This window comes from Thermobia domestica, chromosome 11 (genome assembly GCF_964235325.1).
Source record: "Thermobia domestica chromosome 11, izTheDome1.hap1.1, whole genome shotgun sequence".
NCBI lineage: Eukaryota > Metazoa > Arthropoda > Insecta > Zygentoma > Lepismatidae > Thermobia > Thermobia domestica.
In genome coordinates this window covers 58,664,271-58,691,735 of record NC_137464.1, presented here as the reverse complement: position 1 = coordinate 58,691,735, position 27,465 = coordinate 58,664,271, and the positions used below count along the sequence as shown (strand labels likewise).

General features: G+C 35.8%; 1 protein-coding gene and 1 long non-coding RNA gene across 3 annotated transcripts in view; one reads left to right on the top strand and one right to left on the bottom strand.

Annotated features, from left to right (window-relative positions):
* The window catches only part of LOC145664097 (uncharacterized), a 285,281-nt gene that overhangs the window by 167,274 nt on the left and 90,542 nt on the right, over nucleotides 1-27,465 (bottom strand). The window lies entirely within an intron of this gene.
* On the top strand, nucleotides 11-26,754 carry LOC145663576 (uncharacterized). Of its 2 annotated transcripts, none has more exons than XM_081729689.1 (4): nucleotides 11-109; nucleotides 16,288-16,389; nucleotides 24,411-24,583; nucleotides 26,450-26,754. In XM_081729689.1, exons 1-4 carry the CDS (start codon nucleotides 88-90, stop codon nucleotides 26,579-26,581), a joined length of 429 nt encoding a protein of 142 aa, XP_081585815.1. In that variant the 5' UTR covers nucleotides 11-87; the 3' UTR covers nucleotides 26,582-26,754. The 2 variants fall into 2 exon arrangements, with proteins under 2 accessions (XP_081585815.1, XP_081585814.1); XM_081729688.1 differs by lacking the exon at nucleotides 11-109 and adding an exon at nucleotides 10,902-11,132 and having other exon boundaries at nucleotides 26,450-26,753.

The window sequence follows — 27,465 nt, the reverse complement described above, 5'->3', positions numbered from 1 at the left end:
GATATATAGACGGCAACCAGATGGTAGAAGAAAGCAACTAGATAAAAGTCGGCAAAGACGATATGAAACAAGAAAGGTTTCGGGATCATGGACTCCGGCAGCGAACTGAGTGAGTAAACATGATCTTTTCGCTCTGTTACTTTTTTCCTTGCCTTGTGAGATGGGTTTGTTATGTCTGAAACAAATAGGGATAGTAATATGATGTTTTTTTTTTTTTTCGTTTTGGAACGCATAAAGGCGTCGCTGCTGTTTCAATGATCAGAAGAAATATCAAACCCATCCGATACTTATGACAAAATAGCGAAAAGAGGGAGACAAAGATTGCATTAGACGACGTTTTCTGCGTGGCGCCGTTGTGGATAATAAATTTTTTGATGTCACGTAGATGCGATAGAAACCTATTCCATCTGTTCATATTACTTTTCGTCGTTTCTGGTCTCACGAATTTCTTACGAGAATACGTTGGATATATGTCTATAATTGTACTGTTTCTTTGAAAACTAATGACAACCATTTAGCGGGTGTTTACAGTTACCAAAACTAGATGTGAAACCAGTAACATTGAGCTCTTTTGCGGTAAAAGTGAACTCCAGAAATACGCCGTAGTCTTCAAGTATCAAAGTAATGTAAAACAATTGTAAAATGCTGTGCTATACTACAGCTGTTTTTATGGAAAGGAAAAAGTCATGTACAGCAACGCAAGGACTATGCTAAGGACAGTAAAACTGCATTAAAGTTTATTTGGCGAACCATCAAGAAGAACGCAGTATTCGTTAAAATAACAGTATATATAGTTTTTTAATTACTTTTTTTAAAAAAATGTACCAGTATCTCCGTGATCGTGCATAGTGACTGTTATATTACGCGAATGAATTCAACTGTAAGTCATAGGGTCTTTAAAGCAGTATGTTTCAGAATTATTTATTACTAGATATAGTGATGTGTATCTATTTTAGTTGGCAGGAAATTTTGCATTTAATCGGAAAATTTCCTGTTACGAAACTGGCATCACTGCTACTCCCGCATCTTCTTGCAACGATACCAACATCGCAATAGTCGGGAGAGACAATCTGAATGTCTACACGATACACTTATCCTTCATGATAACGCGCCAGCAAATATGGTGTGTATGTAGAATCTTCCGTGCGATGTGAATGGAAAGTACTCGAGCATCCACCATATTCTTAACACTTATGATTTTGGAATTTCGAACTTGTACCAAAACTGAAGGAACCATTACGTGAAACATACTTCTGCACACAAGACATTGTCACAGCAGCGAGTCATGAAATCAGAAGACTTACTCATAGTGAAGCCACGAGTTTTCGGCCCTTCCACATCGTTGGTAATGTGTGGTGGATTCTTTGGAAGACTATTTTAAAGTTGCCATTTGTATATGCTTCTGATCTTTACGTATAATTTTACTTGTAAATGTTTGTAGTGTTGTAATTCAAAGTAAATCAATTATGGAACGAACAATTTTTGAACTCATTTTTTGTTGTACTCATCGTGCAATGTACTGATAGGATAAATATGTTCATCTAGTCTCTACATGTTTGTTCTTTATAGCTATAAGGGGCATATAGACACGAAAACCATGCCTTAAGTGCCTCTCACGTCAAATATTTTCATTCTATTTTTCATGTATAGAACTTACTGAAAACACCATATTCACACTACACACTTACATAGACTATTCATTCAGTAAAGCTAAATTTGAGAGGAGAATAGCAGGGAGGACTGTTGGTATTCTCCGATGATATACTTAAATTAAGGAGACAACAAACTATCTTTAGAGGCCGGTTTAATAAATACTATCAGATATCTTTTAAAATTTTGCCGAAAGATAGAGAAACTTACTCAAATATATACAACTCAGCAAGTGATTTATTTTTCTAAGATAACGGTTCGGATACGTATGATCTGTATTTTTATTTTGTGCACGTTTATGACATGCGATAAACATAGTATGCGAAACACAAGGGTATCGCGTATAGTAATGAAATATTAGTTTCATTTTACATTTTTGAAGTATATGATATCAAAAAACAATTAAGGTGAATTTCGATTAGCCAAAAGTGCGACATACCTTAAAATAATTGAAGAGTTCATTTTCAAAACGTCTGTTATCTATTTTTAATTCAAAATTCAGGTAAGGGTTAAACTATAAATCCTTATTTTCAAATTTTAGCTGTAATTACTGTGATTTATTTTCCAAATCCTTATGGAACATATTTTCAGATTTTGTATGGATTTTGAAACCAAATAACAGCATAAATTAATAAATAAATCTTAGTTTACTCACTATCTGAATTTTGAATCAAAACAGACAAGAGACGTTTTGGAAATGAAGTATTCAATTGTGTTGTAACTATCTGATACAGTGTTCTACCACTTACTGTTTTATGAATTGGTGGCATTTGACGAAATGGACTTCCACGTGAGGGACAAAACACGGTGCATGATCGCTGTAACAGCCATAATTCTACATGCAAACAATACTTTGAAAGCAGATAACGAGAAGAAAAAAACAAGTTTAGGTAGTTGAAGCTAAAAAGAAAACAACCAACTTTCATGAAGTGTCACACATAAGATTAATTGCTGGTATTTTCAGCAGCAACGATATTGTAGTTAATCACGTGAATATGGTGCTTTAGAAACATAAAATGCGAAGTAATCATCAGTAAAGTGTTACGTTTGAACAAGGAGAACATCTTAGTCAAAGAAGATTATTACTGATTACGATGCAGTTTTTGAACTAATTTTTAATCGAATTACTCTAATAGCACTCCTTGAATATTGTAACGAATAACCCCGGGCCATACGAGGAAAGAATTAGGCACTTTAGTAAAAATAACGAGAGTAATACTACTTTGAATCCGAATTATTTAGAGATGACAACCCATCCTCCGTGGACTTATTACATTTTATTTATATACAAGACTTTACTGAACTCTCCACTCAATCTCTTATAGAAACTCCTACCATCATATAGTTATTATAGAAACATTTATTCATGAAACATAAACGAAATTGTAATAGATATCTTCAGTAAACCTCGATTGAGGAAAACTAATGTATTAGTACAACATTTTTTCTAGGTCGATGCCCATATGCAGAATATTGCACTGATGGACTAGTTCTCCTCAATCGAGGTTTACTGAAAATGTCTATTACAATTTCGTTTATGTTTCATGAATAAATGTACTGATGGATATATATGGACATGAACCTAGAAAGAATGTTGTAATGATGGATTAGTTTTCCTCAATCGAGGTTTACTGAAAATGTCTATTACAATTTCGTTTGTGTTTCATAAATAAATATACTAATGGATATACGTATATGGACTTAGACCTAGAAAGAATATTATAATGTTACATTAGTTTCCTCAATCGAGGTTTACTGAAAATATCTATTACAATTTCGTTTATGTTTCATGAGTAAATGTTTCTATAATAACTATATAATGGTGGAAGTTACTATAAAAGATTGAGTGGATAAAGTTCAGTGAAGTCTTGTGTATCTTTTTCTCTTGTGTGTAAATAAAATGTAAATGTCCACGGCCTACCTGTCGATTTGCTAGGCCAGAGGTGAAACGAGATTTTGGATCAAATTATGTAAGTGAGATAGCTTTCTTAGAGAAAATCATAGGTTTCGAATTTTTAATAACCTATCCTTATATTTTTGTGTAAGAGCTGTGCGAAAGTTGCGAAATTTGGACCACTTAATATTTTAATCATGTTTGTCATTAATCATGTCTGATTCAATCATGTTTATTCCTCTTTTAGTTGTCAACTCAAGCAGTAGAGAGTTGTCCTTTTGTTTGATCTATATTCCCAAATCAGTGAACACTTACTCGCTGTGAACACTGACTGCGGAATGAAGATCAAACGAAAGAACAACAGTATCCTGCATAAGTTGACAGTTAAAACAAGAATAATCATGATTGGATATCATTCATAGAGCAAACAAAAAGAGCAATGAGTACTTAGTGTAAAGTGTGCATTTTGACTTTCCTCGCCTTCTGCTGGTAGCGGCATTCTTCACCAGTGCTGTTGTGGGTTTGATAAGACAATGTTACATCTAGAGGAAAGAAACGAGCTTGAGAGCCTTGACTGGACTAACCATTCATCCTACTTTATTTTACTTCACAACAACGAATTTCCAGTTGAATTTATGAAAAAAACTCTTCCTAGAGTATGACGTCATTACTTAATACTTTGACTCCCTTCTGCTCAAAAACACAAAACGTGCTTTATTGTGTGTTAGGGAATACTAAAGGACTAACTATTTCCAAAATTTCAGATTTTTTATATCAAGGCTCATTAAAGATATAGGACAGTGAAATAAGCCAAATTGACATAATTCCCCAACTTTACGATTTTTTCCAGGCCTTTGGCAGTAGCTACAGGTCTGTAAATTTTTGTGTATTAACTTATGACTCTGAGCTACATGCACACAAAAATTCACACCTCTACGTCAGTTGTTTGCTCTTCCCAAACATGTGTTCAATTTCCAAAATTGTTGCTCCTGTATGCCCTGATTTCACCTCCTTTAAGTGGTTTTAGGCAAACATTTTAAGATACTAAAGTTTTAGCTCTGCACGAGTTGGAGACGTCCATCAATTTTCAATTTGCTGGGATAAATACCGGTACATGCTGAGATATTCAAAACAACGTAAATGCCTAAAATTTAAAAGAAAAACGCAAAATGTCGGTAGCCGCTGCGTCGTCATGGGACGTTGTAAAAATAATTAATTGTGGTTTTCAAATATCCTGATATAGAATAAAAGTTCATGAAAAAAAGTAGATATTTTGGAGATGGTCGAGACGCACATGCGTGATCACGTAGAATGGATTGATTCTATGTCAAAGTGTGGTGTGGGGAGAACCCGGCTTCACATTTTTTAGCGTATTGCAGAGATTCTTCTGAATTATTTAATCATTGCGGGATGCAGTATGTCCGTACCTTCTGTTTATGGACGATAATGTGAACCAACAGAGAACCACTGAAGTATTGGACACACTTCAACGTGAAGATATTGTACGTATGCAATGGCCTGCTTACTGTCCGAACCTTAATCTTATTAAGCATGCTTGGGATGTTCTTGGCAGACGTGTTTCTCAATGAACTCCCCCACTCTGAACCGTATAAGAACTGACACACACCTTGCAAGAGGAGTGGTACAATTTCCCCCAAAGACTCCTCACTAGTTTAGTGGACAACATGAATAACAGGTGCAGAATGTGCATTAGTGTCCGCGGAGGTCACACGTACAGGGAAATCGACTTACATTTGTGTTTACATGCAACAACTGTGTTTGATCGGAGACAGGGACAGCGTTTGTTTCGGAATGACGAATGTCATTTAACTGGTTTAAGAAAAGGTCGCAAAAGTGAGAGAGAGATAGGTAAAACATTAAACATTATTAAATCATGTCTTCAACAAACCATTAAGTGGTATGAAGAAACGAAAAAAGTGTCTGAATATGTTCTTAGCAACCGTGCTATTCGCCGGTTGGTGAACCAGAAGAAGAGCAAGAAAGCGACATCTTTTGGGTAAAGAAGTGCCTATACTAAGAGTAAAGGGAAGACTGGTTCATATGGGCAGGATATTTTATATCTGTTTTCTGCACAGTAACGCCTGAACTTCTGCCAATTTCTCTGTACTGGACTGCAGTTTTGTGTTGTCGATGTCAGATGGAAGTATCATCAAGTTTATGAAATCTCACAAATCTTACAGTCTTTCGCCTACTAGTAAAAGCTCGTGAAAATTAGATTTTTGTGTTAGATTTTGAAATTTAAAAAAGTCGGTTAATGCTTGAATCGTTTCCACACGGGGATATTCTACACAGAAAATGAACATCTTTTTATTATTATTATTATTTTGTCACACTTTCTTACTTATGTATTGTTCATTTTTCTTTGATTCTAATTCTTTACTTCGGCTTATGAGGCATGAATTTGTTCAGGCCTATGTTTAGCAGAAGGGGTCCAACTCTTTTCTCAAAAAATGTTACAATTTTGGTAATTTCTGTTCACATTCGGTTGGATTAGGCTAGCTTAGGTTAGTTTAGTTTAGATTAGGTTAGGTTAGTTTATGTTAAATTAGTGTAGAGGTCTCGCACAATTTTCCAAAAAATGGTAGAATTTAGCTTATTTCTACTAATATTAGGTAAGTTTAGGTTAGCTTAGGTTAGTTTATGTTAGGTTAGGTTAGATTTGGTTACGTTATGTTACGTTTAAGTACTTGCATCATTCATTTCTCCTGTAAATTTTGTTTTTTACGAGCTTGTGAACCCCTTGTACTAAACATACTCCTTTGTTCATTTTCGGCAAACTATCAAAAACCTAAAAAGCTCCGCCTAAAGTTGGGGAAACCACCAAAATCAATTCAAAACAGTGTTTCCTTAGGTAAAATGACTTGTTCTTTCAGAATATGTAATTATTTTTTTTTCACCAAAACAACAAATGTGACTAACAGTCGAAAACCGTACTTTTTATAAGGTTTGCCTATATTTTTGAGAGCTACGATGGTTATATTTTATGCTTTTGGTACGGAAGTCCCGGGATCTCTATATTCTGGTGCAAATTCGTTAGTTTGGATCTCACGTTAAGTAGCAGAAGCATCTCTCAGGAACTTCAATTTTTACTAGATAAGCAACAGCACAAATCTGTCTTCAATACTGGGGGGACGGGTAAGATCGTTCCCATATTATATATATATATATATATATATATATATATATATATATATAATATGGGAACGATGTATATAGTGGCGGCGATTGGATGTTAAAAGTGGGGAGGCAAGACATGATCAGAATATTTGTATATCAATCTTAGTTTCCCTGGTTGTTTCTAACATTTTGTTTGACGAAATGTTGTATAACTAATAGGATACAAATTTTTTCAGTTAAAATACCGTATATCATATTTCATATTTTATTAAGAAAATTGGCAAGAGCAGCGTAAGTGGGTACTAGCCCTTTGCAATCTTAAACAATGGAAGTAGAGATTTGATTCCTTGCTCATGAACATCTTAAATTCTGTCTGGAAAATTGTGTGATCAGATTATTTAATAACAAATTTGCAAAACAAATAAATAAAAAGGATAATATTAACCATAGTAATGAACAATGAGGCTTGTTTTGTAGAAGTTATATTGAAAATGGGGATTAATGAACAACTTATATTTTTAATTCCACGCATGATATTAAAGGCATGTTATTATTCTTAGAAAATGAAAGACAGTAAATACAAGCACATGTTACAACATTTAAAGAAATATTTGCTTTTGCAGCTTCCCGAAACATGTTCATTGTCATTAGTTGTTGTTTTCACTTTCTTCGAACACATCAAAACACAATACTTAGAATTACTCCACACTCCAGTTATATAAAATAATCCTAACACATAGAATTATGTTGAATTCACTAAATTTAATTGTATACACACTCGTATACCCCTAAACAAGCCACTTCACCCGTACATTACACTGCAAAACAATGGAAAAGGAGAAGTTGTTTTTATTACTATCTTTTTATTCAACATTCCTTACTATTATAAAGGTAATCAAGAAAGTTCTGTCAGTTTTTCACCCACGATCTTCGAATATCGATATGTCACCCAAGACGCACCTGGAAGATCAAAAATAGTCTCCATCAGGATCGAAGACCTTCTGTCAACGTTCTGGAAGGCCATGGATTCCATCGCGGTAGAATTTGATGGATCGTGAAGCGAAGAAGGTATCAAGTGCATTTGCACTTCTATTAGGCATTTAAACTGGCGTCCTCTAAGGTGATTATCCAAGGAATGGAACAGGTGATAATCGGACGGTGCAATGTCCGGAAAGTATGGTGGAAACAATAGTATTTCTCATCCAAGGCATAGAATAGTGTCGCGGCTCATCTGGGCCTTAGCATTGTCCTGTAACACGACAACTTTACGATTCACAAGAACTGGATCCAGAGTTCTGAATTTTTTCTTGAACACGGCTCAACTGCTGACAGTACACAGTTGCATTGATGATCTTACCAGCTGGTAACAGTTCCCGATGCACGATGCCGCGAGCAGTCCACCAAACACACAGGAGAACCTTCTTCAGGTACAGTGCTGGTTTCGGCTATTTTAGAGCCTGTTCATGAGATGCTAACCAATGATGACGGCGCCGTGGAGCTTCGTACAAGACCCACTTCTCATCACATGTCAACACCCTGTCCAGAAATGGCTCCTTCCTCAGACGAGACAGCAAAGAAACACAGGTGTCTGCACGCGTTGCCTTCTGGTCCGGAGTCAAATCATATGGGACCCATCGATCCAATTTGTAGTGCTTTCTAAGTTGATGGAGGTCCTGCCGACTGCCGAATGGTTTCTCCACTCTCACTGAATTGTAGTTCCAGTTCATCAGATGTGTGGTCACTGTTCGCCTCAACTGCTGCTTGAAGATCTTCATTTTGTACTTGTATTGGTCTTTCGGCACGTAGTGCATCTTCAAGTGCGGTACACTTCATCACCGCCCTTAAACTTGTTAAACCATCGCTGCACTGTCCACGTAGTCACGACACCCTCACCACCCGCTGCAGCGGCGTTTGACCCCAATTTGAACTCATACAGCATATACTCCCTTATTACGCTCTGTGAAGCTCACAGTCTGTCCTTAGGGGGCCACGATGGCTCAGTGGTAGAGCGTTCACCTCTGGTGCATGGGGTCTTGGGTTCAAAGCCTGCTCCCGCCAAGTGAACTTTGTGGTGGACAAACACCGTGTGCGTGGGTTTTCTCGGGGTTCTCCCGTTTCCTCCCACTTTCTTCATTCCATCATTTCACTCATTTCTCATAATCATCGTCTCCTTTAGCCTAAGCGGCATAATCGTGGGACGTAAAACTCAAATATTTCATTTCATTTTCCCACTCTGTCCTTACGCAAGTTTACGGTGTAACTGAACTGCCACTACCTTGGATATATCCACACAAGCAACTGACCTTCGCCTTATCTCCATTTGCTTTCAACTCACCGTGTAAGGACCAATTGAAGACAGACCTCCATAAAAAGCGACACAACTTTCTTTTACCTTTATTTTACGAACTCTCAATTTCTGTACAATTAAAGAATTACTTGTGATTTTTTTTTTTTTTTTGCGCGAAATGTTCTCTCAGTTAGCTTCCTGTAACAATTTCTGTAGCTAGTTTAAGTCCACGTACTCACGCAACGGCAAATACTATATGGCACCATTTTTTCTATGAACCAGTAATACATACAAAAACTTTGCATTTCCAAATTAAACTATATACACTAATTTGTTACTTCAAAAAAGTAGAAGCAATCGCCCCCCTAATCGACGCCCATATATATCGACGCCCATACATATAATCGATGGACGGAGAAAAATCTGTTCTCTGAACAGCGGTATATTGTACAAATATACAGTATACTCTTGCTTACTATAGAAATCAGTACGGAGCATACGTTATTCGTATGCTACATAGGCATACGGCCCTTAGATGTTACATCATGCCGTTGCAGGATGTCTGACATCTAACAGTTTTCCGTACGGGATGCATATACTTATGTTACCTTCGTCAGCTATATGTTATATACGTCCATTTGTATGTGAGATCCTGAAAGCCTACATAATTTTTCATACGGAAAGTACGTATAGATGGAACACTTATACAGAAAGTATTATAAAACATGCGTTTTCAGTTATACGTCTGCTGTACGTTGTCCAAAAACTACAGGAATTACGCATGTAACCTACCTTTTTTATGTACGCCAGCTACAATTTTTTTTTCTCAGTGTGAGAAACAACGCTTTGGAGGATCAGGGGTGCAGAGTTGCCTTCAACATTGGGAGTCGGGCAGATTTGAGTCTTATTCTGAGTGGACATTAATTTCATCTCACTTTCCTTTCTGGTAACCGGACAGAAATAATCAAATTTCTCCCCCCCCCCCCAAAAAAAACACATTTCAAATCGGGTTATTGAGGAGACAATCTGCCCCAGTTCCAAGATTGGAAGGGACATGTCCCCCTCATCCCTCCCTCGGGATTTGTGCCAGTGTAGATAAAGAAATAAACGTTTAATAAGACATTTGGTTAGTAGATAGCTTAATGAAAGCCATAAGTAAAACATTAAGATTTTTATATTCAAAGAGAAACATAACACTATTGTCGTAAGCATATGAGTCGTTAATATACGTAAAATAATAAATTAAATGTATTCAAACCTAAGCATTATGACATCAATACGTAGTTTACCTTTAAGTACTTTGGAACGTGCATATGCGTAAAATTGTTGAGATATTAATTATGTTGATTAGCTACATATAGAAAATGGCCACAACGCAACGCTATTATTATTCAGGAAAATGGTTACGTGACTTTTCTGGTACGATTGTCGTTATCATTGATTTTTGAGGAAATTAGACGTATATGGTCTAAGAGCGAACTCCAAGCATTGAGAGGCAAAAAAAATAAAAAAGACAATTGTCTCCATTCTTAAGTATGTAATTAGATGTAACAGACACTATTAAATCTCTCTGTGCATAAAATATTATATAAATCAATGTGTGTTTGACATACTATTTTATCATAATATTAAAACATGAGATCAAATTCTATACAAGAATTAAAACGGATTACGAGTTCTAAGCGTATAATCCCGCGTGATTAGGTTGTCCATTTTCTTTGAAAATGTTAGTCATTTCTTCGGTTAGAGAGGAAATCCTGACTGTTGCACTTTTCTAAGATGTAAATAAAATTGATTGATTTAAGTATACCCGTGCTGTCAGTAAGAGACAGATAAGTCAACCCTTATCTATGTTCGAATACATGCAATCAAGCAAGCAAGCACTTTTCCTAACAATAGGCGCTCTTTGAACCAGTCAATCTCCTTCTATGATACCTCTTAGAAGGCGAAAAATTATAATTGATGGCTCTTGTTGCGATTACTTGTAATAGAACGATATAAAACGAGGAATAACTCTCATTCGTGCTTCAATGGTGCATTGACTACTAACGTTACTGAGAATTCTAAGTAAGCTTTGCATTATGAGGTGTGCACTTACTGGATTTATCTTGGCATTACTTGTCAGCTATGGAAACAGTGATACTCCATTTACGCATTGTGAAGGTAAAATATGTTTTCTTTATACTACTTTTGTAAGTGTATAAACTTTAAGATCCGTGTTTGTGAATTTTGAGGTATTAAACTAAGTAGTGGAAACAGCAAAATATATTTTACCGCGGATTGATTTATGATACGTAGGTTCACCTATACGGAATAAGATAAAGAAGATACGTCGAGTTATATCATATACAGTGGTGCATTTGTTTTGCTAACAACTTCAGCACGAATGGGAGCTTTCAATTGACTATAAAGCCAACGTTGATTCACAGCGAAACAGTTGTTGAGTGTTATATGTGACTAGATTTCACTTTCATACAAATACCGAAGAAATTAGCGCCTTAATTGTACAGAAAATTACTCTCTAATTTCAAAGAAAACTTCAAAAATACTGAGCAGTATAGTAAACAATAGTAGACTGGTACCAGAAAAGTCTTAAGTTTCTAGTCCTGTAGTTATGTTCTGTAGGCTAAAGGAGACGGATCACTAATGAATGAATATGGAAGAATTAGTATATTGAGAGTGAAGGAGGAAACAAGAGAACTTCGATTAAATTCACGTACATGATATAGTCCGTTACAAACTCACATGGCCTGGGATCGAACCAAAGGTCCCTCCTACCAGAGATGAGAACTCTACCACTAAGTCATCTTGTTCTCTGCTTTGCTGCTAACAAAGGATGTTTTCGATTTTAACTCGTGTTAATGGTACTTTAAACGCATTATATCGCTTTCAGAGTCTTTCTGCAATACTATCAAGTCAACATTCCATTGTTTGGTATTACATTCGAAAAAAATATATAGTTTTCATAGTAATCCTGCGCTTGTAATGTAGTAACTTAGTCTAACATTGGATTACTTGATTGGCAACTTGCGTAAGTTATTACGTTTCTGATTTGTTAATCTCTTCTGGTATCTGGTTTCATGTATCCAGAACAATTAAGATTGAGTTACGAGCATTTAAGTAACTTTACATAATATACATTTTCCTAAATAATAATAATAAATAATAAAAATGAGCAGTACCAACGCTCTTATTGCTAATTGTATTTGGTAACCAAGCTTTTATTATTTAAACAGTTAATAGTCAACTCCCAATGCCGGTCTGTCATGATGGTAAGTTACACTATTCTTGTTACACATGAAGTGTATATTTTTACCTTGGAGCGACGTTAATCTTATATGCTTAATTTCGAGCGACGAGTGATGCAATGGCGGATCCAGGGGGGCGATCGGGGCGATCATCCCCCCAGAAAAGAAATGTTTTCTTTTTATTTTATATATAAATGAAACCCATCCCAGAGATTGGAGCTTTTAAAAGTAGCTTTAAGTAGCAGCATTACAACCCACCGCCTCCGTCCTGGATCCACCCCTGGAGCGACGTTAATCTTCTATGTTTACTTTTGAATGACAATAGGAGAGATGCAAGTATAGTGATCGAAAAAAAAAGAACGAATTCGAGATTTCAATTGATTTACAATCCCTACATATCTCAATCGCAATCACCTCGTACAAAAAAAAAAAAAAATAAATAAAAATAAACTTTATGATTCTTGCCTGTCTATATGACCGTCCGTCCCGTTTTCAACATATTTACTCAACTAGAAACTATACCGTTCAACCTATAAACAAAGTTAACACAGATATTATATACCGGTGCTACATATTTGAATGTGCACCTCGATGTTTGAATTCCTGTTAAATACACCTTATAATAATTGAACGACCAGTCAAATGTATCACTAACGAAAGGTATTTCAAAATCATCGAACATTTTATTCCAAAATAGCTTTTGGAAGCTCACATATGTTTTTGTTTGTTGAAGCTTAGCGTCCTTTACCAGCACCGACCCAAGTCACACGTGGTCTTGTTTGAAGTGTTTAAGTTTATTAGGCTTCCAAACTATGCTATGCAAATATGCTATAGAACGGCCATATTCGTAAGTTCATTTGCCGGCAGGTATCAGAGCAAATGCAACAAGAGATCGAGATGCAGTATTTGACAATCGATTCATCGTCCCAAGAATATGCTCCATCTTCGCCATTAATTCTGTGTTCAAAGCTAAAGTGGTTCAAATTAATTATTTCCGATTTCAACATTTATCACTATAGAATAAAAAAAAGTAATGAATAGTGACTATGACTTTTCGCAATCAATCCAGCTTCTCAAGAGCATCTCTAGGCGTAATACTCAACGGAAACCAGAAGTGGTTGAAACTTACTAGTATTTTCGGTTTCAATACTTATTTTCATACAGCAGAAAGGGTAAAAGATATTAGATATTGTGAAGCAGCTTTATTGCAATCTATTCAGGATCCCAAGAGTAGGTTCTATCTCCTCCCTTAACTCTCTATTCCAATCGGAAGTGATTCATATGAACAACTTTCAGTTCCAATATTTATCTCCATAGAACAAAAAAGTAAGGCATTACCAGTAATGGTATTCTGACATGGATTCACTGTCGCGTTCAATCTTTGATTTTATTACTCTAATGCAACCAGAGTTACAGATGAAGTACTACTTCAAGTTTGAGTGTTAAATTTTCATAGCCTGGAAGTCTACTGTAGATTCACACTGTGAAATGAAATTCGTTTCTTATAATTTTTTTCGTCTCCTATTTGTAAGACAGTGAGTATGTGAATGACAACCTTCACACTTTCGAACGTAATGAAGTATGTGATCTCTTTGAAAATATTTTATAATTAACTTCATCAACTAAGTAAACTTCATCCGAAAGTACACAATGATAAGTTAATGGGCGCTACTCCACTGTGAGTTTCTAGTACACAAGTCGGCCTCGAATTCAATAATTGCGAGCATATGCACGAGCGCGACTAGTCAGTATTAAAGTCAGAGCCTTAAGCCGTGCAAGCGCAAGCCCCAACGAAGTTAGTGAGCACAAACACAAGTTAGTGTGAGCCTCATCGAAGATAGCTGAGCCGAGCTCTCAGTAAGCGAAAGCTTAATGCCATAGTTGGATGCTATGCCTCAATGAGGTTAGTGAGTGCGAACACAAGTCAGTGTGAGCCACATTAAAGATAGCGGAGCCGAGCCTTTAGTGAGCGAAAGTTTAATGCGATAGTTGGATGCTAAGTCTCAATGAGATTAGTGAGTGCGAACACAAGTCAGTGTGAGCCACATTAAAGATAGCTGAGCCTTGCCTTCAGTGAGCGAAAGTTTAATGCGGTAGTTGGATGATAAGCAACAATTCAGGTTGGTAACCGCGAACACCAGTTAGTGTGTCACATTAAAGATAGCGGAGCCGAGTCTTCAGTGAACGAAAGCTTAATGCGGTAATGGGTGTATCATTGAGGATTGCAAACCCGTGCTTGATCGACTATACGTTTGAGCTAACGCAGTCTTCTAGAGGTTAATGAATATAAACTCCTTTCAGGATAATAATAATCCCGTGTCTAGTTAAACCTCTATTAAAAAATAGACATCTATGACATGTAATTATCACATTACTCCACAAGTAAAGTAAGTCTTCACGTAGGTGACGGAAAGGTAGTTCATCAGCACAAATTAGTTCCATATATATCGTAAATTAAATTCGTCTTTCATTGGAAGTAACAAATTAGAACTGTAAGCGTGTAGACATACGAATACCTTGAATCTGCACCAAATATGGGTTACCAAGTAGAAAATGGAGATCGGTACCAGCCTCGAAACAGCTAATCGGTAACCTACTCGTTGAAGGCGGAATGAAGGAATCCAAATCAGTTTTTAAAGTGATAAATACAGGGGTTGATAAAAAAATCTAAGAACACTTCATACAGGACACGCAAGTTTGGCCCTCCACTGCACAACACGTGTTGCGGTTGCAGATCATTTTTTGTTTCCAATGTATCATGTGAACCTTCCTCTTCCGTCAGCAGTGACCAGTTTACCTATGAGTGTCGTGGTGTGAAAGTGGTGTGGTAAAATGTACGACCTGACAGACTTCCAAAGAGGCCTGAACGTTGGTGCCCGTCTGGTTGGAACTTCAGTAGCAACAGTGGTGAACATTGTGGGGGTATCAAAAGGCACTATGTCCAATGTCACGAGGGCATACACAATTCATAGACAAACGACGTCTGCAAAGCACAACAGTGGTCGAAAGACAATCCTGTCAGATAGAGACCGGAGGGCATTAAAACGGATTATAGCAGCCAGAAAGAAGACCACTACAATGAAAATTGCGTCTGAACTCAATTCCGGCTTAAGAACCCGGTTTCATCGAAAACAGTGCAACGGAAAATTCATATAATGAAAATTCATGGCAGGGCCGCTATCGCCAAGCTCCTGGTCACAACAGTAAATGCGAAGAGGCGTATCCAGTGGTGCAAGGACCACAAAGCGTGGACTCACGAGCACTGGAAACATGTAATGTGGTTCGATGAATCGACCTTCACCTTATTTCCAACAACCGGTCGTGTTTACGTATGGAGAACATCGTCGCAGGCCTATGATACAGACTGTCTGCTCCCAACTGTTAAGCATGGGGGCGGTTCTGTTACAGTATGGGCAGTGATATCGTGGTTTTCTGCAAGTCCCATCATATTCCTGCATGGAATGATGAATGCTAAGGCGTATGAGGTCATTTTGGGGGACCAGGTTCTACCCATGGCCCAAATATTGTCCCTGATGGTGATGGCATCTACCAAGATGATTTGGCACCCTATCACGCTGCAAAAACGGTGAAATCATGGTTTGAGGAGCATGAGCAGGAGTCATCACACCTCCCCTGGGTCTCACAATCACCAGATCTGAACATCATTGAGCCATTGTGGTCTGAGTTAGAAAAGCGTGTTCGGTCTCATTACCCTCCACCAACATCCCTTTAGGAACTGGAGCATGTTTTGGAGGATCAATGATACAAAATTCCACACACCACGATTCAGGAGCTGTATACGTCAATTCCACGTCGGATCCAAGCTGTTTTGGATGCAAAAGGAGGCCCCACACCATACTAGGTATGATTTTCATAATTTTGCAGTTTTAGATTTTTTGTCCAACCCCTGTATCTTCTCTGCTATTGAAGGGTTCACATATCCACTGCTGCCTACTTATAACTGATGATGTGCTGCGAATCTATATATGCGTTCTCTTAAGGTAAACCGAACTAGACTGGATGGAAGAAATCTGACATGGACTTAATTATTTCTCTCTTCTCTATTTCAGAGGAGTATTATCTTTACGAAATGGATCTAAATGGTTGCGATGATGTTCCATGTAAAATACTTCTGGATACTGATACGCATTTCTCAACACTGTTTAGAGCAAGTAAGTGATAAACTATCAGTCTTAATATCAAAAGCCGTTATAATGTTAGAAATAACTTTCAGACTTATTTGTAATTGATATTGATCAGTTTTCTTTATATGAAGGTTACCAAGAAAGTTCTGTCGCTTTTTCTCACACCACCTTCGAACATCAACATGTCACCTAAGACGTACCTGGAGGATCAATAATAGTCACCGTTAGCATCGACGACCTTCTGACAACGTTCTGAAAGGCCATAGATTCCGTCACGGCAGAATTTGGTGGGATGTGAAGCGAAGAAAGTATCAAGTGCATTTTGCACCTTTATTAAGATTTGAACTGTCGTTCCCTAAGGTGATTGTCCAAGGAATGGAACAGGTGATAATCGGACGGTGTAATATTCGGGGAAGGTGGTGGATTCAATAGTGTTTCCTATGCAAGGTGTAGAATAGTGTCCCGGGTCATCCTAGCCACGTGGATCTTAGCGGTGTCTTGTAACAGGAGGGCTTCTTTGCGATTCAGGAGTGCTGGCTCCAGAGTTTAGAGTTTTCACATTCAACTGTTCACAGTACACAGTAGCGATAATGCTCTGATCAGCTGGTAGTAGTTCCCGATGCACGATCCCGCGAGCAGGCCACCAAACACACAGGAGAATCTTCTTCTGATGCAGTGCTGGTTTCGTCTGTTTCAGGAACCGGTTCATATGATACTAACCAATAATGGCGCCATGATGCTTCGTACAGGACCCATTTCTCATCACATGTCAACACCCTGTTCAGAAATGGTTCCTTACTCAGACAAGATAGCAAAGAAACACAGATATCTCCTCGCGTTGTCTTCTGGCTCGGAGTCAAGTCATATGTAACCATCGACCCAACTTGCAGTGCTTCCCAAGTTGATGAAGGTGTTGAAGAATGGTTTCTCCAGTCACATTAAATTGTAGTCCCAATTCCTCACACGTCTGGCCACTGTGAATTCTGAATGAAGTTCTTCATTTTGTACATGTGTTGGTCTTCCGGCACGCGGTGCGTCCTCGAATGTTTCATCACCGTCTCTAAACTTGTTATACCACCGTTGCATTGTTCGAGTAGTCCCGACATCTTCACCAAAGGCCTGGCATATCTTCCGCAACGCTGCAGCGGCGTTTTACTCCAGTTTGAACTCGTACAGTATACATGTACTTATGGGGCTCTGTGGTAGTTCCATGTTCACTCTGTCCTTATGCAAGTTCACGGTGTAACTGAACTGCCACAACCAGATAGTATGTTGGATATACCCACAGCAACAACTGACCTTCGTCTTATCTCAATTCACATTCAATTCACAGTGTGAGGGCCAACTGAACACAGACCTCAAAAAAGGGGCAGGACTTTCTTGGTTACCTTTATAGTATTTATTATAACATTTTTCGTATAGTTGTTCGTTTCAGCTTCTTTAGTATTAACTGGATCAGTTGTTTACATAGAACTTTGTATTAATTTCGATCAAACAATATTTGCGAACAATTTTGTAACATTTTCCTCCTTAATTTGTAGCAGTTATACACTTCTTAATTCTTTAACTATTTTAGATATAATATATTAAATTGCACTCTTGATAATTTCGTTCATAATACTTTGTAACGAGTTCCTTTCATAACATTTATCTACCATTTTGATAGTAGTTCGTGTTGTAATATAACACATGGATTTTTTTTTGGTACAAGAAATCTGTGACTCTATTTTGACGAATAAACTTGGTAGTCTTCAAATACTCTGGGAAGTAGTATATTTGATAATTCTAACAAATTTCTATCAAATTATAATTGAGACCTACTTCGAAAGAAAGTCATATAGGCCTCTGTGCCATTTTTCCGAAAATCATTTAAAACGTATTGCCATGTAGTTTTAACTGTAGACGGTGTAAACATTTCATCTTGATATTTTTACTGTTGGCAGTCCTGCAATGTAGTTTTTGTAAGTCTTTTCACTACTGTTTTAGTGCACAGCTGACATTCAGACTCCAGTAGCGGCTACTGATGTGTTCCTAGCAATATCGGTACTTTAGTTCACTATGGGCGGTTGTTACAAAATCGTGTTTTTCAGAAGCAATAAATAAATAAATAAATAAGTAAAGTGTGAAATTTAATTAACTTTCCATTTCTATTAGAGTTACAATGTTTTATTAATGTTATATAAGTGCCTATCTAATTGAGATGATATTATAAGTAAATTTCGTTGAATCGTATTAATAATAATGCAATTTTAGGTACTATTATTAAAATTAATGGACATCCGCCTTTAGTCTTCTTTCATTTCATTCGGCGGATGTCGAATATATCATTATATTGGAGGTACTTTTGAAAACGATACAAAATGTATTAGGACATTAAAAGTGTTTCTATAGATACGTTTTTTAAAGTTTTTTTTCCTGTTTGAATATTGAAACGTAAGCGTTAAATAACGAATTAGAAAGTAAGTATTACTACAGGTAGAGGCTTGTGCGGATACAGATGTATCCGAAGGTATCCGCATCATTATAGCTATTTGAGGATATATTTTTAGTGTTTCTATGTGGATGGCAGTTGAAAATGCGGTTATTCATGAAGACAAGATTTTAAAGTACTAATCTGTTTTTATGGCATCTTGGGTATGATGGCTTATTCTTCTCTTGAAAATAAAGGAAAAGGATTTGTTCTAAAATTAATTGTCATATTGCATTGCCAACTTTTCAGTTTTCTTCTTAAAGGGAAGATCCCACAAGTTGTTGCTGAAATCTGATTGCCACATAGCACATCTGACAGAACATCATAAGACATTAAAATGAGCAACATTTAAGGTGCTGTGGACCACAAGAATAGGACTTACGGGGCTTTAACATTTGAATATCCAAAAAATTACATCATGAAAATATATACGTTTTAAGTAAATATCTTGAAAACCGTTAAAGCAATGAAAACAAAAGGTGCACAATATGATGAGAACGAAATGCCGTATCGAAAACAGAACCAGTGTTGCCATAGATGAGGCAGTGTTGTCATCTTAGTATAGAAGTGTTGTTTGAAATATTCAAATGTGCACAGATTTAAGATGCACTATTATCACTAAACATAACAGTGAAGTGTAGTGGTAGTGTTACACACTGTTTGAGCTACGTGTGCTGAAAATGTACAATGGAGAAGTCTCATATGTAGCAACAAAGGGTAAAAAAGGAATTTGTGTCTCATATTATGAATTTAATTCCAATGCAGAATAACACAGATAGTATAGCATAGCAAAATATCAGCAGTGTCACAAAAGATTGATTCATTTGAAAAACGAAACTGAGTGATGCCTTTTTTACATCCTGTGTCAGCACGGAAACTATATAGGACGGGAACTACAGTGTAAAGTGGGTTCCGAACCAATATGAAAGACAAAAGATGACAATGAAGTGCAAGGTGAAAAGTACAACAAAGCCTCCATGTCCGAGGCGGGATTTTAATCCGCGATCCCTGATAAGTCGGTGGTCTAGCCTTCTAAACCACGCTGTATAAACGAAATGAAACGTTTAAAACGAAAATGAAAAAAACGATTAAAAACGATTAAAAACGAAATGAGATAGTAATAAAATAATTATATTTCCAATGTGAATATGGTAATATTACAGTGTACAGTAACGTAATCATATGGTGTGTAGAAGAGGAAGTACAAGAATATGTCACTTAACACGAAAGACATAAACAAAGAAAGTATTCTATCAAGTCTGGATACGATAATCTGAAAAGGTAGTTTACAGAGTTAGATAACACACGAAAGACATAAACAAAGAAAGTATTCTATCAAGTCTGGATACGATAATCTGAAAAGGTAGTTTACAGAATTAGATAACACGCGTTTCTTTCCTAGTGTGTAAGATTTTATTTTCGCGAATTGTAATGTAATGCAAAACCCCTCATCTTTTTTCTAATGCATTCCTTTATTACCATCTGTCGTCACATATCAGACTTCTCTATTGAACACTTTCAGCACACTTAGCTCCAACAGTGTGCAATACTGTACCACTATACTTCACTGTTGTGTTTAGTGATAATAGTCAATTTTAAATCTGTATATATATATGCTATTTCAAACAAAATATTTTATGCTGAGTTGGCAACGTGGTTTTGGATAGGTTGTTTTGTTCCCATTATATTGTGCACCTTTTGTTTTCATTGCTTTAATGGTTTTCAAGTTGTTTGCTTTTAAACGTACATAATTTCCAAAAACTAAAAGTGTTCGTGAGAAAAATACTTCAACACGAATAAGAATAAAGTACAAGCTAAAATGTTCTCCTTGGTTTCTCAGTGTTGTAAATACAAGTGTCGTGAGAAATGTTTTTTTTCCTACGTTTATATGATAAATCTCTTTCAATAGTAATCGCAAACATCATTTACAATTCTTAATGTCTTTTGAAAAAGTAACCGTAAATCCAGGCTGGGAATCGAACCAATAACCTTTAGAATAACAGTCTCATACGAAGTCCGCTTAGATAACTTATTGATTATGTTCGCAACTGCCAGCGAGTTACTCCCAGTTATGTTTGAAGTTTGAAACTTATTTACGGTCTTTTAGACATTTATGGGTAAGTCACTTCTGGTTTCATAAAAACACTTGATCTGTAGGTCAAGATCAAGCCAGAATTAATTCACAATATTGAGAACTTCCTGTTGCACCAACATACATCTTGGATTAATCGATGATTAAAAGAGTGATTTCGTAAATTTTAAAAACTTGTGCTAACCTTTGAAGTAGGTGCTTGCACCAAAAATTCACGCTCAAACGATACATCGTAGTGTTGTTACGTAATGCACATGCAGTATAAGGAAATATTGGAAAAGATGGTTTGCAGTCTCGGACGTAGACAAATCGACAAGGTGTCGGCTTAATGTGTGAAACAAATTGAGTTCAAATCTCGGCTAGTACTAGTTTTTTTTCTTTTGAAATATATTTCCGTATGCTCATATTTGTTATTATTAATTGCTGTCTTGCATCTTTCGTCGATTATGTTAAATTAGTGACTAGAGATTAGTGTAAATTAGGCAAGTTCAAGTACAGTCATATATCTTTACATATTTGTTTCATATATTCGACCATGTGGATTACTGTCCCGACCTTGGAAATGTTCTTGAAGAAATTGTGCTGTGTATAAGAAGCAGAAATTTTCGAATTAATTGACTCTCTGATGCCATCCTGTTCCAATTTTACCTGTTCGCACTGTAAATATGACCGATAAACCGACATTTGTAACGTTACCTCGCTGGCCTGATAATTAATTAGAGCGTATGGAATCAGAAGTTCTTGGTTGAAGTACCGTATTCTCGCGTGTATAAACCGCACTCATGTATAAGCCGCACCCTTAATTTAACTTTACTTCCGTTTAAAAAATATTTTGTTCGTTTACCGGTAATTATTGATTCAAATCAACAATAGCGGTATTTGAGTTAACGTGTTTGTTCCTGTATTGAATTGTTGTTTCGTCTGATTGTGGCTTTGTGGCTTTGTTTTCTATACGTGTTTCTTGTGATGTACGGTAAATACCATACAACAAACGCAAAAAATTAATACCGTAATTATCTTTAAGCCATTTTAAATCATTCGCGTGTATAAGCCGCACCCTACATTTTCGTTTGCTTTTTCGTGAAAAAAGTGCGGCTTATACACGCGAGAATACGGTAATTACAGAGTGAGGTTTTCAAAACATATTTCTATACGTTCATATTGTAATCTTAGTCACTAGGCCAGCAGGTAGAGCTGCATGACCTAAACATTACCAATGAATATTATTACGAAAAATAGCTGCACACACAGTCATTTTAACGAGAGAGTGTATAATTGCTCCAATCACCTACTCTTTAAATAACACTTACGAGACACCATGTTCATTTTTGCCTAAAACGGGACATTTAGGTTCACCTTTTAAGAATAAACAAACAGGACAGTAGCTAAAACGGGACGCCAATAAATGAAATGAGACATAAAGGTGTATCTGAGGACACGTTAAGAGTTTGAAATTTTCTGTAAAAAGATATACACGGTGACTACTGGCCACTGTATCCAGAGAAAGATAAACATTGGATTATACTGTGCAGCGGACAAATCAGTTTCAGAAGCTAGAGGATAAGAATGACTTTAACTGTCAGGGTATTCTGAAATGACAAGCCTTCCCAGGATTTTGAGTGAGTATTGAAATTGGTAGAGGAAAAGATAATGGGATGAATAAAATAGAACACATTTAAATTTGAAACAGATTGTCATGTTAACGGGGAAGAAAAATGGTAGAAGGAAATGACATATGCGGGAAAAGATCAAATATATTTGCATTTGCTTGTAGCTCCTGTTAGTCTTCCAGCGATGACTCCTTTGCTCGATCATCGTTTTTTCATAGGTGTGTCTTCTCTCTTCCAAACTACCGGTAATGGAAATAGGATGCACTCCAACATGGCATGGAGTCCAACGGTACGTGCGAGCGTACAGATGTTTCAGCAGCGATTACCTTAGCCAAGATAAGAATATTTTCAAACAGATGAAACATTCTTGTCAAAGACATAATGCTGTTTATAAACTAGAGTAAAGTTCGGACTTCTAGTCTCAAATTTGTTGTTCCGCTTGGCTACATGTTCGTCGTTAGAATATAAAGTTTCGACTCACTCTTCACTCACTTTTCTAGTCCCTCAGGTCATTTGCTTCAAGTCCGATGAATTCAGCGTGTGTGAAAAAGAAGTCTTAGCGTTTAAACTTTAGTTGGAAACAGTAAACTCTTCTTTTGTATATAATAATGGTGCCATCTACGAACTTACGTCGTTTGTCTTGACATATTGAACCTAGCATTTGTTTAAGGTAATGAATGGCAATACATAACTACTAGATCGTAATGTGGATATATTAACAGTGAAAGTGTATCTGGTAATTAGTGTTATTAAGATGATAAATTAAATTGTGAAAGTGAATCGGTTTGTATAAGGATATTGGGATTATATTAGGTTAAGTGATTAATATACGCAATTCAAAATTTAAATCTTTTATTTTTGCTTCAATTAGACCTAACTATAACGTGTACTGAACACTCGATTGTGATATGAACCTGAGCCCTTCAATATTTGATAATATTAGAATTTGGTTTATTTGGATAGCCCTAATTAACCTAATTAATAATTAGTGTTCATCTTCGACTTCGAATATAGGGTTGTTGATATTAGTTCATTTATTTATATAATAAATCGTATGTTACTATTGAAATTGATCCCTTGAGTACAAATTTTAACTACCCTTTACTCTTAAGTCTATCTTCCGTAACCACTCAGAAATGCAGAGTATCTGTCGTTTTGACTTGATTCCTGCATGATGAAAGTGCAAACTACGTAGATTTGACCTCAAATAAGGTGATGCTAGGAATGAGAATAAAGGAAGACAATTGCTGTCTAATTAATTAAGTAACACACATACAAAACTAACCAAGATAAAGTAGAAATGCTTTGGTGTCTGTAATGTAATTAAACTGTTAGTGAAGTGAAAGAAATGAAAATTAAAATGTGACTTGAAAATTGATTTAATAATGATAATTTAGAGTTCCTGATTTTAAATAAAAAAGAATTAATATTTTCTCTGAATCAAGTATAATGTGTTAAATTCCAATAATTTGTATTAATAATAATACACAATTTAACATGAAAACACAATACTATTCCAATTCCTTTTTATGTATTCACTTAAGTTGCAGTTCAATACTAATGGCGTTTTACACTACACGAGAAGCCAGATTAAAAAAAAGAGAAAGAAAGAAAGAAAGAAAGAGAAAGAAAGAAAGAAAGAAGTTTACTACAGATACTACAAATGCCAAGCACACATCTGAAGGAACTAGTGGTGTGAAATCTTCATTAAAAAAAAAACAAAAAAAAAAAACTCAGTCCGGATGGCTCTCTATTAAATTCCAATTCGAATTTTTATTGTTACGAAGTTTATCTACATTTGTTTGTATTTTCATTTTATTATTAGTATTTCAATTAAGTCTTTTAATATGTAGTTTTCCTTTTTCTTTTTTCTCAGCAAGTCCTTCTTCTGAATTTGTATCCATTACGACGGTGAAAATGGATTTCATTGATATTGAGGAAATGAAACATGCAGCCTGCGATTATTTCAATGTTTCTTGTCCAGTCTCAAGAGATCAAGAAATTTTATTCGAGACAAATCTCTACTTTAACTCATCGGTTCTTCCACAGGTTAGTATTATTGCACTAAGGCACTGTATCTGACAAGGGAAGGTCCCACAAGTTATCGCACAAATCTGATTTGATAGCACATCTGATAGAGCATCATGAGAAATGAACATAAGGAGCTATGAACCAGAAGGAATCTACAGGTCTTCAAAAAAATCATGGAAATATGTATATTTAAAGTAAATATAATGAAAACCGTTAAGCAATCAAACTTAAGGTCACAATATAATGAGAACAAAATGCAGTATCGGAAACCACAGTGTTGCCAACTCAGCACAAAAGTATTTTGTTTGAAATAGCACCATATCCAAATCTCCACAGATTTAAAATGCACTATCACTAACCATAACAGTAAAGTGTAATGGTACAGTGTTACACACTGTTGGAGCTACATGTGCTGAAAATGTACAATGGAGAATTCTGATATGTAGCAACAAAGAGTAATAAAGGAATCTGTGTCTCATATTATGAATTTAAGTGAAATGCATAATAACACAGATAGTATAGCATAGGTAGCAAAACATGAACAGTGTCACAAAACATTGATGCATTTGAAAAACGAAATTGAGTGATTCCTTTATTACACTTTGTTGCCACATACCAGATTCTCCATTATACAGTTTCAAAACACGTAGCTACAACAGTGTGCAGTACTATACAACTACATTTCACTGTGAAGTTTAATGATAATAATGCATTTTAAATCTGTACACATTTGTATGTGGTGCTATTTCAAAAAAAAATGATGAGTTAACAACACTGTCTCATATATGGCAACACTGTTTCATGGTTTTTCGAGACGGCACTTTGTTCACATTATATTGTGCACCTTTTGTTTTGATTGGTTTAACGGTTTTCAAAATAATTACTTTAAACGTACATAATTCCATGATATAATATTTTAGTTAAAGTCGATACATTGATTTATACTAGAATCATTATTAGTGTAGCAATCGATATAACTGCTTGATTAATTCGTGGAATAACGCTAATGGTTCCAATTTATTCTGCGTTGTTGCCACATATTGAAATTTTGATTGGTCATAGTGGTTGAATTAGGCCTCGGAAAATATAACATGAAATAACATTTTCGCTTTAGTTTGGCCTGTAGAATAGTGCTCTGTGACCCGTGAGCGCCATTTTTAGAACACCCGATATATATATATATATATATATATATATATATATATATATATATATATATATATATATATATATATATATATATATAAAGTGATAGATACAGATGTAGATAGACAATATCGAACTGAATATAATGATATGCTTGGAAGTAATTTCTCTTTTCGACAGGTAAGAGGAAAGAAACTTCTTAGATGCTAAAATGTAAGTCCTTTTTTGCCAATGTTAAGTAAATATATTATTTGTTTATTTAGATGTTGTATATGTAAAATAATACATTGTTTGCTTTCTACTATGTGTACCATACATACTCCGAACTTGTATTATATACTTACACTGTTAAAAATGCTTTCTTGAATCTGAAAAACCGTTTCTTATCTGTGCACCGAGAATATCTTTTCTTAGAAACAAGAGTTTGAATCTCTCATTAATGAGAAATGAAGAAAAGAAGATAAGGTTGTATAAAGCGAAACTGAGAAAATATCTTGTTACTTTCCTTATGAATGAGAATTGCCAAATCTCATTTCTAAGAAAATATTGTCTCGGTGCACAGATAAGAAACGGTTTCTCAAATTTAAGAAATTATTTTTAACAGTGTACAAGGCTTAAATTAATATCTCGAGTAGAAAAGATAAGATGCACTTTTATTACATTTTTTAAAATGGGATTTTGTAAAGTAGCGTTCCAGCCATAATTACTTTTCTAACTAAATTATTTCTGATATTTCAGGGTCCATCCGTATTACGATGGACACTTGTTAATGATAAACGGCGTATTGTGAGTTGTCTTCGTACTGACATTACACTAGTATCAAGCGATTCAAATTTGGAAGAAAGTGACGACCATGTTACTCATGGATAATGACTATTGACTGATACCAACACAAAGGCAAGTTACGGTTTGCCCAGCATTTATGCTGTCTTCAGTACATTCCTATCATTCCACACTCCATAATACAGTCAAAAGCTACTTTTGTATCCAATGATTAAATATGGCATTTATTGTAATACTATGGAAATGTATGTAAAATTGTATTTCGTTTTAATAAAGTATTCTTGTTTATTTGTAATAGTTGTTAATTTGCTAAGATATCATTACCTTCATTCAAAGCAGCTTTATTAATCAGGAGGTAAATTATTAGGTTAGTGGTTCTCTTGTCTAATTCATGCTATATCTGAGACGTAGACAGCAAATTCCATTTAATCATAATGAAAATGGTAATTAGTAAAGGCAAATAAATGAATGTAGGATGGAAGAAAATGCAGTAGGATGGAAGAAGATGTAGTTCAAATTCTGCGTTTACCTGCATGTTCATTTCTTTGACATGTACATTCAGTCACATTACATTTTTTTTAAATCAATTTTACGGCATATTTTGCGTCTTCAGCGTACAAAATTAAGATTTGTATCCTAGTGACGCCTCGTGTAGTTCGAATTACACATTGAGTTGTAAGTCTATGTCCCACTGTCCCGACATTGGAAGGGACGATAAACTTTACGATAGTAACAAACAATACTTGGCACCTACGGTACCAATGTCCTTACGTACACTTCAACATTTGGCAAGTATAATATCAATATCCTTACGCACACCTCAGTAAAATCCAGTATTTAAAGGAGAGCCAGAGCTTACTCCGGTTACGTATAAGTATTAACTTAGTATGAGATCGTGAGATTTTATTAAAAATTATAGGGTGAGTATGTCTGCCGTCCTAAGCGAAAAGACCTTAACTCCACATTTTTCG

Bases quoted from the DNA above. Each gene is read 5' to 3' on its own strand.
- LOC145663576 (XM_081729688.1), top strand. From the start codon at position 11,051: ATGAGGTGTGCACTTACTGGATTTATCTTGGCATTACTTGTCAGCTAT. The intron at 16,390-24,410 runs GTAAGTGATAAA...CTTTTTTCTCAG, and splicing joins CTCAACACTGTTTAGAGCAA to CAAGTCCTTCTTCTGAATTT. The intron at 24,584-26,449 runs GTTAGTATTATT...CTGATATTTCAG, and splicing joins ACTCATCGGTTCTTCCACAG to GGTCCATCCGTATTACGATG.